This window comes from Drosophila serrata, unplaced genomic scaffold (assembly GCF_035046125.1).
Source record: "Drosophila serrata isolate PLE 108 unplaced genomic scaffold, ASM3504612v1 contig_276, whole genome shotgun sequence".
NCBI classification, from domain to species: domain Eukaryota; kingdom Metazoa; phylum Arthropoda; class Insecta; order Diptera; family Drosophilidae; genus Drosophila; species Drosophila serrata.
Genome location: NW_028257174.1, coordinates 9292028 through 9312288, shown reverse-complemented (window position 1 = coordinate 9312288; position 20261 = coordinate 9292028). Strand labels below are relative to the sequence as shown.

At 32.9% G+C, this 20261-nt stretch overlaps 1 protein-coding gene across 2 annotated transcripts in view; it reads right to left on the bottom strand.

The window, feature by feature from the left end:
- The window catches only part of Nost (Nostrin), a 32716-nt gene extending 14531 nt beyond the window's left edge, over positions 1-18185 (bottom strand). The window contains exons 1-3 of one of the 2 annotated variants that reach the window (XM_086836269.1): positions 17634-18182; positions 17278-17451; positions 4734-5072 (exon numbers count right to left, since the gene is read on the bottom strand). In XM_086836269.1, the coding sequence (XP_086692395.1) occupies positions 4734-5072; positions 17278-17304 (366 nt within the window). In that variant the 5' untranslated portion in view covers positions 17305-17451; positions 17634-18182. Of the gene's footprint in view, positions 1-4733; positions 5073-17277 lie in introns of both variants that reach the window. The other variant, XM_020950114.2, reaches the window with a different exon arrangement.
- Between the last annotated feature and the right edge of the window lie 2076 nt (positions 18186-20261).

Genomic DNA, 20261 nt, shown 5'->3' with positions numbered 1-20261 from the left:
GTAAAGTATTTTTAGAAATTTTTTAAAAGGAATAATCTTAAATTTTAATGAAAATTTGGAATAGGGATCATTTTGAATTTACAAAATATAATATAATAATAATTTTTATTTTAATATTTAAGAAAATTACTGAAAAATATTCTAGAGACAAATTAAAACAGTTTACATTGCAAGTATAACTTAAAATTCATTATTTAATGAGAATATTTTTGTTAGGTCTTTATTTATTTTTATTTTAATAACGAATAATTTTCTTATTTCAATGAGTTATTTTTCTTTAGGTCATAATAATAATATTATTAACGCTTCACTTTGCAAAATATTGGCTAATTTATATACAATCTATAATTAAATATTAAAATTACTGAATGCAGTTTAAGTTTCTGTGTATCTATGCAAACTTGCAACTAAAGGTCACTTCTTTACCCAGAGAAATGAATATCAACCCCACTGTGCATTGCAGTGCAGCAGGCGCATGGCAGAGGTAGAGATAAAGAGCAGTAGTAAAGAATGCAGATACAATGGGGAGCAGACTGCAAGAGTAAAAGAGATGGCAAGAAAGAGCGCTCGGAGCATGCGCAGCAGCGCATCGCTGGTGCGCCGAAGCAGGAGAGCTGAGCTCTGCCGCTTAGCATCTTCCTGGATGCTGCGCTGCACCTGTTCTGGCTCTCTTCTCTCTCCTGCTGTTTTGTTTTTGTTTTCATTTTGGTTTTTAGTTTTTTTATACCCTTGCAGGGTATTATAATTTCAGTCAGAAGTTTGCAACGCAGTGAAGGAGGCACCTCCGACTACATAAAGTATATATATTCTTGATCAGGATCAACAGCCGAGTCGATCTAGCCATGTCCGTCTGTCCGTCTGTCCGTCTGTCCGTCTGTCCGTCTGTCCGTCTGTCCGTCTGTCCGTTTCTACGCAAACTAGTCTCTCGGTTTTGAAGCTATCTGAATGAAACTTTGCAGTTAGTCTTCTATATACTCTCACTCGTATATATGTCGGAACGGGCCGGATCGGACGACTATATCATATAGCTGTCATAGGAATGATCGGAAAAGTTTTACAAAAAAAATTATAAAATTTTTAGTTTTCAACAGAATTTGATCAAATTTGAGATATAGCCATTTCATATTATTCTACAATTTTGTGTAAAATTTTATGAAAATCGGACTAATATATCATATAGCTCCCATAGGAACGATCGAGAAATTTGAGAGGAATGAGAATGGCGGTGGCTGTTGTCGGAAGACTGACAATCGCGGTGGCGATAACATTTTTAGTTTTCAACAGAATTTAATCAAAGTTGAAATATAGCCATTTCATATTATTCTAAAATTTTGTGTAAAATTTTATGAAAATCGGACTACGATATCATATAGCTCCCATAGGAACGATCGAGAAATTAATACAATTAAATTTATAACTTTTTTAGTTTTCAGCTGATTTTCATCAAATTTGAGGTATAGCCATTTTATATAAGTCTTAAATTTTGTGGCAAATTCCGTAAAAATCGGACGACTATATCATATAGGTGCCATACAAACGATCGTTTGATGTAGAGGAAAAATGAAAATCTGTAAATGTAAAACTGCAAATATAATATGTATAGGTGAATGAAATGAAAGCAGGTATTATTATTCATTGTTTTTTAACACAAATATATATAATTTATATTGTATGGATTCCTATTCATAGAAGTTCTATCTGCAAGGGTATATAAACTTCGGCGTGCCGAAGTTAGCTTCCTTTCTTGTTTTTATTATTATTGTGGACAACACCGCGTAGGCCAAATATTTGAATGGGATCGCTGCGATGACGCAGACGCAGATGCCGACGTAGACGGCGACGTCATTACGGTACTGGCGCAGCCGTCGCGTCGTCTGCACAGCATGCAAAGCGGTACGGTACTCACTGATTGGCCTGCCAATGTACCGTTGCACAGTGGGCCTCGATCGATCAGCGGCTTAATTAATTAATTAAATACTTAATTGTTAATTGGCAAAAAAGAAGGAAAAACAGAGGAAAGCATAAAGATCTTGCATGGGTTTAATGGGTTTGCATCCATTACAAAAGTAAATAAATTTGTATGTTTTATATTTATATTCGATAAATTAATTTGGGAATATAAAATGTTCAAAACTAAATGAATCCTTTTTTATGTATCGGACAGTTTATACCTGTGTTATTACTTCTTAAAGATATTTCTTGATGAATTCAAAATATCAGCTATTGGTATTCTTTGCTTTAATTATCTATTTTGCAATAGTATCTGTATTTCCATATTTTTTCCCATTTTCGGTATCTTTGAGATACTTTTTAGCATGATCCATAATTGTATACCCCTGCAGGGACTTATAAGTTTAGTCATTTTCTATACATTAAACTTCTCTCAAATTGCATCAATAGCCGAGTCGATCTAGCAATGTCTGTTAATAACAAACATTTTATCCAATTTGTTTTCAAAATTACCCATACATTTTTTCGGCTTCGACTTGCCAAAGATAGCTTCCATTTTCGTTGCAATTTATCTCGCTTAGCTGATTTTGGTGGTATTACTTTTCATACGTATTTGCTCCACTGTGCACCATCGGCTCCGTCTGCAGAGTGATACAATAAATTTAAGCAGCTAAATAGCTAAATGCACGTGCTGAGTGAGGAGACGGCGTCGCTGACTGCCGTTGACAAGTACCGGTATTATGGTCGCCGGATCGCTGGATCGCTGGATCGTTGGATCTTCGGATCTCCGGATCCCGGTTGCATAACCATAACCATGGGCATGCGCTTCAGATGCGATTTATGCAGCCTGGGTGATGTGATGTGGTGATTATAATCGGAATAGGAATCGGAATCGCTGGAAACCGTTCACACGACACGAACGGGGCGCTAAGCAGCCGATGCTGCACTTGCCGCTTGACCGACATTCGCCGGCATTAAAACCCGTACTACGGGTTTTCCTCGCCGGCACCAAGTATCTTGTATCTTGTATCTCGTATCTTGTTTTTCTGTAATTTTTTTGGCGTTTGAAAAATGTAAATTAACCCGTGTTGTGACATTTATGAGATGCATCTTGTGGAGCTGCAATAGCTGCATAGACAAACTATTGTAAAACTGAAACTTACTTGTCATTGTCGTTGTTGTCTGTGGTCATTAGGCGAAGGTGCAAAGATACTTGTTAAACCCTTTTGAAATCAGCTTACCTGTAAAGAAAACAAATATGGATTTTGATTTTAGGTACAAATTAGAGACTAATAAGTTGAATTTTTGTTAATGAGTGACTGAAATTAGATGGAGCAACCAATACCTTTGGAAATAACTAAAGTAATAGGTCTTAAAACCGGCACCGAAGAGCGAAGTATCTAAAAAGTCAGAGCTTACTATATCTACACCGATTTAGTCAATACCAAAACCAATGTACAAGCAATTGTTGGTTTTACACCTGCTTTTTGACGTAGACAAGTTTCTTACCAGGTGATTTCAGTAGAATTTTATTGAAAATACGAATATATCTTTTAATTTTCACTTTTTTCATGTATAATGCCTAGATTTAAATCTAAAAAAATTAAGTCTGTAAATCTAAATATAGAGGATTTTATTTGAACTGAATAGGGGATTGTTTTTTACACAAAATACATTAATATTGAATTATATTTATATCACAAGTTTTAGAAATGAGGGAAAATGTTTATGTTGCATCTTTATTTGACTCTAACTTTGTTGTATAAATTAATTTAACATTGCACTATATTAGGAAAGATAAATCGTTATTTTGCTTTCGAAAAAAGTGATTTAAATACATTTTTTAACATATCTTCGATTGAATTGATATATTCCCTTGCATTTTAGTCAGAAGCTTGAAACTTGGTGAAGGAATCATTTCCGACCCTATAATCCATATATATTATTGATCAGCATCAACAGGCGAATCTTTCTAGGCATGTAGAAAAATCAAAATTTTTGTGGCCATTTTTTTTAAATTTTATAAGGGGTTACATCATCAAAATTTTAAAAAATTGACAAAAAATCGAATTTTGTAAAATTTTAAATTGAGTAAGCAGATTTGTTAACCTAACAAAAACTAACATTGGGAAGCTTTCCGAATTGAAATTAACGCATTTTTGGCTTAGTTATGAACGATTTAAAAAGCAAATTTCCCGATATTTAAATTATTATTGTTGTTTTTTTAAGAGTCACTTTCTAGAATACTCTGTTAACAAGAGATTCCTTTCAAAAGTCAAGACTGTTTATTTAAGCTTTTAAATTGGCAAGTGTGTTTGTTTTTTAGTTTCAAATACTCAATTGTGTCGAGTATTTCGGCTTCTGTTTTGCCTTGGACTTTTTTGCTTTGCCTTTACTTAGTACTCGTTACCTGTATAGCTATCTTTCTAGATATTTTGTTTTTTTTTTTTTTTATTTGCCTTTTTTTTATTTACATACAACTTGCACTTGACTGCTAAATACCGTCAGTGAAACGGGTTTAACAATCGCAATCAATTCACACCGATATATCGAGGGGGTTATGGGGGCGGCAGGGGGCAGACACATAATAAATTTAATTTCGATGGCAGATCTCAATTGTGTTGCTAAACAAATGAGTTAAACGCTCCAATGGGTTGATGTCACCGATCATTCATATATACATATAGTAAATATATATATATGGGATCTGTTTAGTTCGGTATTGTTTCGTGGATCGTTGGATGTGTGGGATGCTGATGGAGCCGGAGAGCTGTCAATCTTACCTGAGCATTACCCATTAGTGCATCGTCTTCGGTCCCAAGATTCAGTTCGATTGGATGCACCTCGTCCAAGTTGACATAGATCGGTTGATCCTCGCTCACACTCTGTCGAAGCCTTCTCTTCCCGTTACCGTTCCTTTCCCCGTTCTCACTTTGATTCTTCCGCTGATTTTGATTCTGATTAAGATTCAGATTCTTCTCGGACTCCGCTTCCTGGGCTTCTAGCTTCTGCTGTTTCTTCAGGTGTGCATTCAGATTAATGGCCGACTTGGACTTGGCCTTGGCATAACGCGCCGAACACCGCAGACTCTTCAGCACTCCATAGGATCGGGCATTAGCCAGCTTTTCCCCCAGAGACAGAGATTTATATATGTGATATATATAGTTATAGGTAGAAATAGATATAGACACACAGAGGGAAGGAGGCAGGGGAAGGCAAATGAGGACGGGGCTTGTGCGCGATGGGGTAATTCTTATAATAATGTTAGGGTATTATCTAATCGTAATGCTACTTAAATCTAAACACAAACCTGATCCAATGAAATGTTTTATAATGAATCAATTTCCCAAAATATGCGATGAATGGTAGCACTCAAGAATAACAACAAGAACAAAAGTTATTGAGTAAAATATTGAATATACTTTAAAAATGAATAAAATACAAATCAAGAGGATTGAAATTAATGAGGTCCTGGTCTGCTCTATAAGTTACAGAACCTGTAAATTACCTATTAATTTTCTTAAATCTTTCTCAACCCTAACTCACATACTTTAATTAACCTCTTAAAAAAACGAAAAGCATAGATGATCATTGATAGAAAAGCCCAAAATAGCAAAGCATACACTTTTTATTACGTCTACAATTAGTTTTTTCACATTTGAGTTAATCACCTTTAAGACGAAATTTCAACGTTGATTCGCAGTGCCATTAATTTGACCGCAAGTGTATACAATTCCACACTCATAGAGATGGCATAAACTTAGAAATGGTGAAATGGGATGGTTTGTTTTGGGTTTTGGGCCTGTCCACTTTCTATTAACTACGTGACGGTATGCCCATATATGACCCGTACGAAAAAACTATGGCTTTGCCAACTTCCGGCAGTTGGGGGGAAATGTATATAAAATATACAGAAAAGAGGGAAAATACAAGGTGGCTAGTTCCAGGTGAGGATGATTCAAGGCGCGTTAATGCACCGGGTCTACATTACTGTCTCTATATATAGATACATGACCGAAGCCGCCAAGTCAATGTCTGTAGATAAAACCATTGAACTAAGTAGCTGGTAATGACAGTAAATAAAACAACAAATTTTTGCACTGGCAAAAGCGATATTGAAATGGAATTAATATATATATATATATTGATAAGATAATATTATTCAATAACAGATACATTAAAATGAATCTTGTCAAGATTTATAATTAAGATTCTGTTATTCTTTCTCATTGCTTTGAATGTTCCTTACATTTCCCTTCACTTTTCAACATTAGTAATAATGTAATTATATATTATAACTTTTTTACCCCAAGTTTAGCAATAGTATTATTTTCTATATAATTAATTAAATACATATTCCAAGATCTCCTATTTCTCGTTGTGCATTGCAAGTGCTTTGATCGTACAAGCAAATCACCGACAATTGCTACACCGGCATTGCGCATACGCCCCATTGGCTGCACACACATAAATGAATGTGTGTAGATGTACCTACACTCGGCTCTGAGTATCGAGTGTACAAAGTGGGCCAGCCAGCAGCCAGAAAAACACGATTCTGTGAGGCGATTGCCGAAAGAAGAAAGTCCACATGTTAAAACGTAGAACAAGTCCAACCAGTCAGAGTCTAGCGAAAAGAAAAAACAATGATTAAATACACTGCACTTCCGATGGCCCTCTGAAAAAATGAGTGGCTTAAGCAATGGCTAAATGGAAAACCAAAGCCTAAATTGGATTCCCCTTCCTTCGAAACGAAACAGAAAAAAAATGAAAACTGGCTGAATGCGGAACCAAGCTGGCGGATATTCGAGGAGGTTGCCACACAAGTTAACCGGCAACAAGTCGGATGAGTCTCTTGCCCAAGAACTGGAATAAAACTGGCCAAGGTCTTGAGTGTTGCTAAAATAAACTAAAAAAATAAATTGGAAACCTGCTGGTGTTTAACTCTTAAAAAACAGAACAGGGAGAGTTCTACATTTCTAAACTAAAGTCGTAGCAGGTTGTGAGACAATTAGAGCAAGCTGCGGCTATAAATAAGCTAAACAAATTGCGACGTTCCTCTACTTTGGGTGGGTTGAACTTGAAATGGGTGGGGTTTCTAGATTTTTTTTTATGGCAAGGTAAACATAAAATTGCCTTTCATGAAGATTAGCATAGGAGAAGGGTTGGAGAGATTTATTATTTTAAGTTTATAGAATGGAAAAAAGTTGGCGGCAAAATATCCGCAAATTTGCGAAAAGAAACTTAAAGAAATATTACGTATACGTATGCAAATATTCAAACTGAAACTTTTATATATATAATGTATTATTTCTCTGTTTTGAGTTTCTCTATATACATTTGAATAAGAATTATTATATATTTATTTAAGAAATATTAAGTATATACTAAAGCAGAAACTTGAAAAAATATTACGTATACGTAATATTCATGCAGAAACTTTAATATATATTATGTATTGAATTGCTGTTTTAAATTTAGTTGTATACATTTAAATAAGAAATATTTTATATTTTGTATTAATTTTAGATATATTAAAGCAGAAACTTGAAGAAATATTACGTATACGTAATATTGAAACAGAAACTTTAATATATATTATATATTATTTTTCTGTTTTAATTTTATCTGTATACATTTGAAAAGGAATTATTTTTTTTTTTAGTTAAGATATATTAAGTATACTTATGCAAATACTAAAGCAGAAACTTGAAAAAATATTACGTATACGTAATATTCAAACAGAAACTTTAATATATATAATATATTATATTTCTGTTCTAAATTTAGTGGTATTCATTTAAATAGGAATTATTTTATATTTTTTTTATTAATTTTAGATATATACCTTAAAGAAATATAACGTATACGTATGCAAATATTTAAACATATATTATGTATAATTATGTTTAAATTAAGTTGTACATATTTAAACAGGAAATATTATATATCTTATTATTTATTTAAGATATATTAGGTAAACGTATGAAAATATCAAAGCAGAAACTTGAAAAAATATTACGTATACGTAATATTCCTACAGAAACATTAATATATATTATGTATTGAATCGCTGTTTTGAATTTAGTTGTATACATTTAAATAGGAAGTTATTTAAGAGAAATTAAGTATACATTTAAGAAGAAACTTGAATATATATTAAGTATACGTATGCAAATATTCAGGCAAAATCTTGTATATATATTATGTATTATTTCTCTGTTTTACATTTAGTTGTATACACTTAATTAGGAATTCTACATATTTTACTTTATTTATTTAAGATATATTAAGTATGCGTATACAAATATTAAAGCAGAAACTTGAAAAAATATTACGTATACGTAATATTCATACAGAAACTTTAATATATATTATGTATTGAATTGCTGTTTTAAATTTAGTTGTATACATTTAAATAGGAAAATATTTAAGAGAAATTAAGTATACGTATGCAAATATTAAAGCAGAAACTTGAAGAAATATTACGTATACGTATACATATAGTAAAGCAGAAACGTTTATATGTATAAATTATCCATTTTAAATTGATTTGTATTCATTTAAATACATTTAAATACATTTAATACATTAAATGTATTTATGATTTATTTACTCTACAAACTCTCTTATATATTATTTTTCTTTATTTACTCTAGAAACTCCCCTCGCTGTGGATGCATTCGTAATTAGCTGAATTCGCATTTCGTTACACGCTCCACAGCCCATTCACAATGCGATGCGTCAATGAAATGCATTCGAGAAGGAAGCGTCCGATTAGGCCAACCCACACCCATCGAGCCCACCTGTGCACTTTTGCACCTGTCGCTTCAAACTTGAAGCTAACGCACAACCGATCGATTGGTATTATTATGGCATTATCGCGACTCAAGTTCAACGAACTATCGCCAAGACAGTGGCACAAGGAGAACGACCAGCAGCCAATTAAAGTCAAATAATTGGCAATAATTAACTTCGCATATCAAGTATACGCATCAAGTCCACATATCAAGTATACGCTGCGAAGGCCCAAAGGAAGTGGCTGTGTCCAAATTTTACAACTGCCTTATTTTTATGGTGCTCACAACGGAATGATGGTTCAAAAGCCTCAAAGGAAAGTGCATTTCTTGGTCATAAAAGCAAGTTCAATGTTTGGTTTTTTATTATTAAACAGAAATGTCATCAATTGTGTAATTTTGGTATTTTAGGTTTTGCCTGTATACTTGGAAATCAATCAGCTTTATATATATGATATGGAGTGAAGCAGACTTGGCAAAATGTAAGTAATTAATTAATTTATAAATTAATCAATGATACAAATAGATAAATAGAGGGAGGCTACAATTAAAACCCACACTTGATGTAAAACCTTCAGCTCATCTCTATACTATACATACATATTTATTTCTAGAGCTAACTAATTCAATTGAATTAAATTGAAGCGAGTTGCCATTGTTAACATATAGCCTTGTTGCACTAACAACAATTATCTGGCCATTGTTAACACAACTCATTCAATGCCTGATATTGAGGCACTTAAATATGTTTGCTCTAAAAAAAAACTCAAACTGGGTAGTATTTCAATGCAAGTCCAATTATCTACGTATTCAAAAGATTCATTGGGATCATTTTCAAATACTTTCTATAAAGGATAGTATTCTTAATTATTGTATTTATTTATTCAATCCCATCTTGTCTTGGTTTCTTTGTTATTTTTCACGGAAATTCTTTGAATTCATGACTCGCTCATTCTTGCCAAATAGCATTTAGTGTTTATATATATTTACGATCTTTTGTTTTGGTTGCTGACTTATTTTCGGTTGTTTCTCTTATCTCTTATCAACGCTTTTTGCGAAATTGCCTTATCAAAATGCATTTCGCCACCTTCGCACCTTAATGGAACATGGAAAATTGCTTCTATTTTGCTTTTCTTGCTTCAAAGCTTCAAAATTTACTAGGTCAGTGTCAGAGTGTCGTTGCTCCACAAAGTTCCATATAAAGTGACTAAGGGGCTAAAAACCACGCCCCATATCGACTTAGTCACTAAGTTCAAACCGATGACAAATATTTTCACCTGTAATTTATTTTGCGTTCTTTTCTACCTCGACTTTTTGCTATTTTTTGTGTTTATCTATCTGACTATCTATATATTGCTCGTCGACAACAACAATTAGTGGCATTCAAACGATATATTCAGCGGAGAAGTCAGGATGAGTGTGCGAATGGTAATGACAGGGCCCCAGAGCCCGCTTTCAATGCGAAAATGTAGCCAACTTGCGTGGGTTTTTATTTTTTTGCTGTAACTCCCACTGAACTGAAAGCCAAAGCTATATGTATAGGAAAAATGGGGTGAAAAAACGAGAGAAAAATGGGTGAAAAAGCCTAAAGAAAACTCTGATACACTTGGCTAATATTCAGCATACAAATATTAATTATTTCTTTCTTATTTGCTTATTAACACTGTGAGTTTCCCACGTCTTTTTTTAAGGCTTAAATAAAGATGTTGTAGTTTTTAATATGAGAAATTTTATATAGCCTTATTTTTGTAATAAATACACAAGATTTTTACATTTTACAATAGTTTAACGAGGCCTCGTTCTGGTGACAGAAATATGATTTAATAGTAAACCAAAATTATATGTTTATAATCTTAATTTAATTTTAATTCACAAACATTTTTAAAGTGTTTTGCTAAACATATACTTCTATTTAGTTTATTTCATGCCTTAAAAGATCAGTTTTCTTTAGACCTTTAAAGGCAAAATCAATTCCACATTCATAGCGTGGAGTGTGGAGAAAGGGAAAAGACAATGCCATTCAAGCATTTGAATTTATACTTTCCAAAAGCCGAGAAGTTTGAGAAATCAAGAAATCGAGAAATCGAGAAACGAGAACACTTCTCCTTCTTCTTCTTCTTGGGGGGCGGCCTTTTGTAAGTATCTGCGAGATACATATGCACTTGTCGCGGTCTCTGCTGCCTTTCTTGTTCAGCCGATTTAAACGAGGCCAGATCTCCTAGGCCAGAGCCCAAGTCTGGGCACGTTTTTGTTACCAATTTTTAATGAGTGTGCTTCTGTGTGGTGTTGTTGTTTTTTCCTGTTTCTGTTTTTGTTTTCTGTGAGTTTTTTTTTGTTGTGTTTCGTTTTTCGTTTTGAGTTTTCTTCTTTGGCTTCTCGAATCGGTCACAGTCTGAGCTGAAAATCAATTACCGTTAATGCTGGCCCACATACGAGCGGTTAATATGGGTTATAGCATTGAACGTGACTTGGCTGGAACCAAAGACTTTTGGCCCGATCTTCACAACAACAAAAAAATAGAGGAAAAACAACGAAAAACAAATATATGTTTATATAGATAAACAGTGAGCGGTCGATGTAAGGAATTTAGTTATCAAATAATGCTCAGAGTCTTTTGTTTATAATTATATTTGAATTTAGGGATTTTTCAATACGGTTGAAGGCACAGAAAATTAAGAAAACTAATTATTTTGAAGGCTTTATTATCTTTTATCATGTTGTAAATGTTTTATTTTTGATACAACAAATCCGGGAACTTAGTTAGTTGATAAAATCTTTAAATTTTTCTTTTTATAATAAATGCATTTCAAAAATATTTATTATTTAAAATATAAATAAAAACACTAAGAACAGCTTTGAAACTCAATACTTTTCACATACGAAAAATATGATAAATTACTCTTATCGAGTGCTCACTGTAAATAAAATAAGTTTGTGCCTCTTGGGCCGTTTCAAGGTCAGCGTCCAACCTTTGTAGAGCTTTAGTTTTAGTGTGCACTCGTTAAAACGGAAAAAAAGGCAGCCGTAAAAATCTGAACAAATATAATTAAAAATGCAGAGCGCAACAGACAAAGGCGAAAAGAGAGTTGAAAAGAAAAATGATGATTATTTCTAACACAGTTTGCCATCTCAGGTCTTAGTTTATTTATTTATTTTCCTTTTTTTCATTAAATCTGTCAAAGGCGTATCGCTGACAGCAAAAGAAAAAGAAGACAGAAAAACAAATACAAAAAAGAGCAGCAAAAAAGTAGCAATAATAACAAGACGGGATAATAGCTAATGCCACAACGATCCATTTTAGCGACTTTCACTGTTTAATTGTCGCAAAATTTCATATTTTGCTTTTATTTTTATTTACCTTTATTTTTTCGCCAGCAATTTCTGTGTTTGGTCAGCAGTAACAAGCGGCAATAACAAATGTATCTCATGATGTGCAAGATACAAGTGAGTACTTGGAAATTTGTTTAACTCTTGCCCAGTATCTCTCGCTTATATAAACCTCTCGAAGGGAGCTGCTGCTGCTGTCCGAGTAAACACATTAAAAGAAATCTTTGTTGCTCAAGTTTTAAAAATATCGTATATATCATTTTACTTTCTTTTAATTCTAGCTAATTAGCTGTTTGTGTAAAACAGGTATTTAAGATTACCGTTGTGTCATATTTTCGGCTGATTGAGTATTGAAAAAAAGAGTGATTTAGCTTGGGGATAGTTTTTGTTGTGCCTATTTTTTTATACCAAGTTGAGAACTTGTTTATTGACTAGGAATTAAAGAAATTATAAAGATACTATTTCTATATTTTAATGTAGCTGCAATGTATGAGCAATTCATCAACTATATATCGGGTGTATCTTAATCATGGTTTAAACTCTATTCTATAGAAATAAATATAAAGATTTTAAGGTTCATAGATACTTTAACTATAAACTTAAAAAAGGGCATTCAATTGATGTACTGCTTTTGCTAATATATTAATTTTTTGATAATTAATATAAGTTTTCTGATATTTGTTCGATAATATTGATATTTTACCATAAATGGGATTTATATTCTACAATAAAGGAAAGGAAACTAACTTTGAGAACATGAAGTTGATATAACCTTGCAGTTTGCAATTAAATTAAAGAATATAATCGAAAATTGATCCTAAATAAACTTAAGATATTCGCTTTTTTTATGAAAATTTGTTCAACAATTCAAATTTTAAAAGTAGCATAACTATGCCAAAAAAGCTAACATTTCAATTCGGAAAGCAGTTCTTTGCTAGTTTTTGTAAGGCCAATAAATCTGCATACTCAATTTAAAATATAATAAAGTTACAATTTTTCTCGATTTTAGAAAATTTTAACGATGTAACCCCTTATAAAATTTTGAAAAAATTTGAAATTTTTTTTTCTCCCAGGCTTGGCAAAATAGATTCGCCTATTAATGCTGATCAAGAATATATATGATTTCTAGGGTCGGAAATGATTTATTCACTAAGTTTTAAGCTTCTGACTAAAATAACATTCCCTGGAAGAGGGTATAATGAAATTTTTGATATAGGCAAAATTTCGATACCAAAATAATATTTAAAACTTGAAAATAATGTGAGATACTTTAGTATTTTATGTTTAATACACTTCTATGCTTTTCCCTGAACGAAAACCAAAGTAAAATGCATTCTACAAACCCTTTCAAGTCTTCAAAAAAGCTGGGGTTAAGTATCTGCATGTATCTGGAAATGTATCTGTATCTGTAGCTGCATTTGCATTTGCAATCATTGCAGTTGGCAATCATTCGATTAGGTTTTAGCTGGAAAAATGTACTAACTGCACACTTATTCATAATTTGGCTAACCAGTTTTTTTTCGCAAACTGCCTTTCGGGCCCGAATCCCAGGCAAATCTTCAATTGAAATCTAATCTGTTTTCGGGGCGGGCAAAAGGAGAAGGTTTTTTCTTTTCGCAAGGAGAAGGTTTTCCGCAACAAAAGAGCCAATTGTTCCGCAGCAAATTGGGCAGGCATTAAATTGCATATGATCACGGACGGAGGTGGCTTTCCTCCTTTGAAAATTTTCATATTTCTCCTTCCGTGAACCTCATTTGAATGAATCGAGTCGAGTTGAGCTGAGTCGAGTCGAGTCGAGTCTTTCCCCAAACTCTCTTTTTTTCCTTAATTTTTTGTTGTTACTTCTCCTCCAGAGCTGCGTTTTTATATTCGTTTGCTGTTTCTTTTGCGAAACGAGTCTTTGGGGGTAATTAAAAGTTCATTGTCGTTGACGGCCTCCAACACGTTGTGGAAATTATTTTGCAATGTCTGCCCAAAAAAAAAAAGATACAGCAGACGCAGCAGCTGAAAAACCTCCACACACTCAGCTTCCCCAACGTTTAGTTTAGTTTTTATTTTCCTTTTTTTTATGTCTGCAGAGGCGAGAGATTTTCCCACATGAAAAACTTAAAAACAAAACTGAGAAGCGATGACAAAATGTGCAGGAGGCATCGCAGCGTCATCGTCGTCGTCATTGAGTGAAAGTTGCTGATGACCATTATAGTACACACTGAAAATATATATATATACATATATATATGTATATATATATATGTGGGGGCCATGGCCAATGCCTTCACGACAATTTGCCGTAATTGAACTTGAAGCCAAAAGACCAGGAAGCGAGTTTCCTTTCCAGATTGCAGCTGCACCTGCGCATCTTGCATCTTGCATCTCACAGATCGCATCTCACAGTTCGCATCTCGGATCGCGGGTCCCCAGAAGCAGATAATCGTTAAAGTCACAACGTCAGTCACGACATTTGCGCAATCGTCTTGGGTTTGGGCCAACTGGTTTTACTTATTTTTATTATTATTATTTGGTTATTTTTATCTCTTTGCTTATAATTTCTGTCTGGGAGCGTCTGGGAGGAGGTGTGGGAGTCAACAAAATGGATCAAAATGTGATTTTGATAGAGATAATAAAACAAAATTGTTCTAAAGAATTCTATTACAACCATAATTTACCAGTATTCTCATAATTTATTATGCAAAAACGCAAAAAAAACTCTACTTGAATAATTAACAACAAAGAAAAGATACTGAATCACTTTGCTCAGAGTTATTCCAAAGAGTAAATAATTATTTACTGAAGAACTCATTTGCTTGCGTTGGAGTACTCAATTATGGCTAATAATAATATGGCAATAATTAAATCCATTAAGTTTGGCTTTAAATTCCAATAAAATAAGTGTATTTTATGATTATTTAAAACAATTATGACATTATTCCTTAATATTAAACTTTACAGAGAGTAGAAATATTTCTGCAGTATACAGATTTCTTTTCGTTTTGTTTTGAAATTGTTTTTGTTTGAAATTGTAAAAAGAAAGTGCTGGCGACCTTCAGCTGCAGTGTGTGATCTAGATCGCCTGTGGAAACTGTCTCGGGAAATTTCTAGGAAAATGTAGGTGTGTTTTTCATTCGCTTTAAGACAACCGCTGCGAAGATAAAGTGTCCCGGGGCTGAGACATTTCTGGGTTAATTTCCTAAAAAACTTTGAGTACTTCGAGAGCTTCGTTGCTGGTGAAAATAAAGAAATCTACAGCCTCTCCAGTTGATTTACAAAATAAAAAATGTAAATATAATAAATAAATCAATACTAAATGAAAGAAAACAGAAGGAAAGAAAGAAAAATCAGAGAAATATCTTAACCAAAGTCTTTAAACTTGTGTATCTAATTGTAAATTTTCGGGGTATTATACTTTTAGTCAAGTGCTTGTAACTATATGAAGAAGTCATTTCCGACCCTATAAACCATATATATTCTTGATCAGCATAGAATGCCTAATCTATCTAGCCATCTCAGACAGAAAAAAATTTTTATCAATTTTTTTCAAAATTTTATAAGGGGTTACATCGTCAAAATGTTCAAAAAATGGCAAAAATTTTACATTTTAAAATAAGTATGCAGATTTGTTAATCTGTAAAAAACTAGCATAGGGCAGTTTACCCAATTGAAATCAAGGCATTTTTAGCTTAGTTATGAATTTTTAAAGCTTTGATTTGTCATAGAAAAACTTTGATAAATATTGATTCAAAGAATGCATATATTTTTAGCTTAGTTATGGTAAATTTCTATTATTAAATTGAAAAACTGCAAGAGTATATGCATTTTGGCTTCCTTGTATTTAAGTTTAGTCGCAATTTCATTATTTTTTCGCAGCTATTTAAGATATTTCTCAATGAACTAAACTCGAGCATTTCTTTTCGAAGCAAACTCCACAGATATTTTGAGGGAACTTTTATGAGATAAATTGCCGTAAATAAACAGGTTACATGGCAGGGCCAATCGATTGACCCGCTAAAAAATTTAATTTAAATTTAAATTTATGCAAAAACTGTTCGACTTTCATTCGCTCCCATAAAACAGGGACAGATTAGCGCAGAAATGTGATTAGGTTCGCTTCCAGTGACCTCGACACCGTTGCTAAGATGATAAAGCGAACTTTTCTCGATGCAAGCTGCTTCTCAAGTCGTCAAAATTCTCGCTATGAAGTCAGTTTTTAGTCGACACAATTTAAGTGCACCGAACAAAATTTAAAACAAGTAATAAAAATTGAAAATTTAACATTTAATCTAGCTTTTTAGAAGGTTAAATCTTGGTTGCTTGAAAGTAAAGAAAGTAAAGGAACCTCTTGAATGTTGTAATTGTCTTTTTCAATTTTATTTAAAACAATTGAAATTATGAATAAATAAATAAATTACTAAACTGGTTATAGTATAGAATACTTAAATACTTTGTTTAATAATCAAAAGACATTGCTTTTTAATTACAATTTCAATGAAAGACAAAGTTAAGTACGGAAAATAAACAAAGGCTACTCAAGATAACATTTAATTTGATTTATAAAGATAAATTAATACAATTAAAGTATATAGATGCTAATTTTATTTAATAAATGTTACTATAATTCCTACTAACTCAATACTTAATTGGTTGTCCTTAATTTCAATAAAGATTTGCCATTAGTTATTAGATTTATGAAGAACCAAAATTTGCTTCCTGACAACTTCCATTATGACTCTAGTCATCAAACTTTGTTCCGTTAACATTAGTTATAATATTCATTTTTATATTGCTGTTTTATAAAAAACACCCCCGATAGCTTTCAGTGTATTTGCCAATCGATGGATCGCACTTGTTGAGCTGCGAAATACGACTCGAAGAAAATCGGGTCATCTCGAACGAGATGCAAGGGGCCACTTGGCCAATCGGGTTACAGATGGCCACACAGGTTAATTAACGATTTGGACCAATTAAGTTGACGGCCTGATCTTTGGTATATACATATATATATATATATATTTGTATGCATATATGTATCTGACAGATTGTGACAGCGTTAGTTTTAGGTGCAGGAGTGCAGGAGATATAGAGTGCGAGTGTATCTTTGGGATAGTGCTGGTAATTAGTGCTAGTGCTGGTGCTGGACTGGTTAGTCGGTGGTAATTAGTGGCAAGTCTATATTCCAAAGCGAAAACTCAACTCGATCGATGCAACTCACCCATGAATTATCGCGAAATTGTGACATATTTCGGCCAGCCGCAAAGAGCGGTTACGCTTTTGGTACGTTTTAATAATGATGATAATAATGCAGATAGTCTTACATGTATTTCTATATTATAATCACTATAGTATAATAGTTTTTTATATATTTAAACATTCATGTTTTTAATTTCTATAAATTAAATCAATGGTTTAAACTTGATTCTTCATGCACTGACAAAAAACAAACTAGGCGGTAGCATCCTTATATATTTATTTTATGTGAACAAATATATGACTGGGACGGACAATTGTTGTATTTGACTTCTTTGCTTTATTTTTGAATTATTTTTTATATACAAATCATGCATTTACTTCTCCTTTGGCCGCACTGTTTACTCTCTTTTTTTACTTTCAATTTCGGCCTGCTGCCTTTTTCTTCGTTTGTTCGTTGGCTTTCGTATAATTTTTGTTTGTAATAATATTTTTTTATATTCGCGAATTTCACAGTTTTTGCTTAATTTATCTAACCAATTTGTTAGCTAAGCTGGACACACACTGGCACACACACACACAAAAAGCACACACGGCGATGCAGCTGAGCGTAACGCATGGAAATGAGTGCCTCAGATACTTTTGTATCTTGTATCTGCTGGCTGTGTGTTGTTTTTTTTGGGCTGCTTTCTGAGGCGTAACTGCCAGCACGATTACGTGCGACAAGTGTAACACTGGCCAGCGGCAGATGAGGCTAGATGTGCTTTTTTTTTGAGTATTTTTAATAAAAAAAAATTAAAAAACAAAAAAAAAAATAGTACTTGAAGTGGTAAGATCGTTAAAGCCGCGCGCGAACCTCTCTTTTGAGATATATTTTCTTGATATTCATCAAAAGACGAACCGAACTCGACGAGTCTGCGCCGCTTACTGACTTTGGATTTCAGGCTTTTTGTTTGTTGCCTCCAAACTACGAGATACGAGATACGAGCTACAAGCTACGAGCTCCATGCTCCCTGCTCCACGCTCCTCAGACAACGCTCTCATCCAGGTCGCCGCTCACCGCTCATCGCTCCACAATCGCAATTGCAATCGCCGGTTGCCACCGCTTTCTAAACGCTCTCCGCTCACCTGTTCACCTGTTCACCGCTCAACGCTCACGTTCAATGCTCTCTGTGTGCTTTTACAGGGGCTTTCCTCTCCACAGTGGGACAAAATAGAGATATTTTTGAGTCATTGAAAGCCTAGGATAAACTAGTTTAGATACTTAGATACTTAAGGGAATTTTTTAGAAATTATAGATGAAATATTAAGAATGATCTTATGTAGAAATTGTTAGGGTATTTAAGTTATTTAAATTACTGCTTTCCTGGGGAGAAATTATAAATATTTTTGGGCTAAAGAAAGCCTGGATAAAACTAGTCTAGATACTTAGATACTCTGAGGAAAATTTTAGAAAATATAGATAAAATATTCTAAGTTTATGTAGAAAATGTTACTTAATTTCAGTTATTCAAATTGCAGCTTTTCGGGAGACAAACTATATATATTTTTGAGTCATAGAAAGCCTAGGATAAACTAGGTTAGATACTTAGATACTCTGAGGGAAATGTTAGAAAATATAGATAAAATATTCTGAGTTTAAGTAAAAAATGTTAGTTAATTTCAGTTATTTAAATTCCTGCTTTCCGGGGAATATTCTAAATATTTTTGGGCTAAAGAAAGCCTAGGATAATCTAGTTAAGATACTTAGATACTTTAAGGAAAATGTTAAAAAATGTATATCAAATATTTAGATTGAGTCTAGGTAGAAATTTTTGATTATTTTTATATATTTAATTGGAAAAGATAATAATTGTTATATATTTAATAAATTTTGTATATATTTTTAAATATTCCTTATATATAATTCATTTTAAAATATAATATATTTTCTGCTGTGTAAATACAACAGATAAACCACTTTTCATTTATTTCGAACGATCATAACTAAGTCAAACATGCATTAATTTTAATTCGAAAAACTGTCCTATGCTAGTTTTTATTAGGTTTATAAATCTGCATACTCATTTTTAATTTTTTAACTTTTGTCAATTTTTGCAAATTTTGACGATGTAACCCCTTATAAAATTTTCAAATTTTCACAAAAATGCAAAAATTTTTATTTTCTCCCAGATATACCCAGATCAGTTCGCCTTTAAATGCTGATTAAGAATATATATGGTTTATAGGGTCGGAAAGGACTCCTTTACTGAGTTTAAGTCTTTTAACTAATGTTATAATACCCTGGCAAGGGTATAAAAATAGTACCTCATTTACAACATTTTTATTCTTATTACTTCAAAAAGCATTACTCAAGCTCAAGTTGTAGTTTATATATTAATAAATTGTCACCTCTCTTACCTTTCCCTTGACTTATGGCTATTTCAGTTTTATTTCTGAATAATCGAATAATCTTAAAAGATCGATCTCAAGTGGTCATGAATCAATCCAAACCTCGAGCCCAAAAGTATGCGAGGGTCACTGAAATTTATAAGAGGTTCTTCTTGGCATATTTAGATGGATTTTCATTTACACAAAGTATTTAAAATATTACTTTAACTCAATTAGCTTTTCATGGGTTTTTAAGCCACTTTATTAATTGTTTTCCGTAGTCTTACAAGCAATGCAATGGCCAGGGAAAGCGTCCCTTTAACCCAATCAACCCAAGAAAAAGGCAATCCACATTTGAGTTTGAAATACCAAAAAAAAATTTATTTCCTCATAAGTCAGAAAATGTACATTATAAGCAATTTCGTGGATGATGATCGGTTGTCAAATATTTAGGATTAGCTAGCATAGGATGTGTGATCTCTTTCTTAAATATTTATATTTATAAATGTGTGTATATTTATTACAATGATTCGCAGTTGAAGGGGACAGAAAGAACTCTGGCGAGCTGGAGGCATAAATATTTTTTGGCCCTTTCGAAAATTACAATTTTTGTGTCTGTTGAGAAAGAATAGTAGTGTG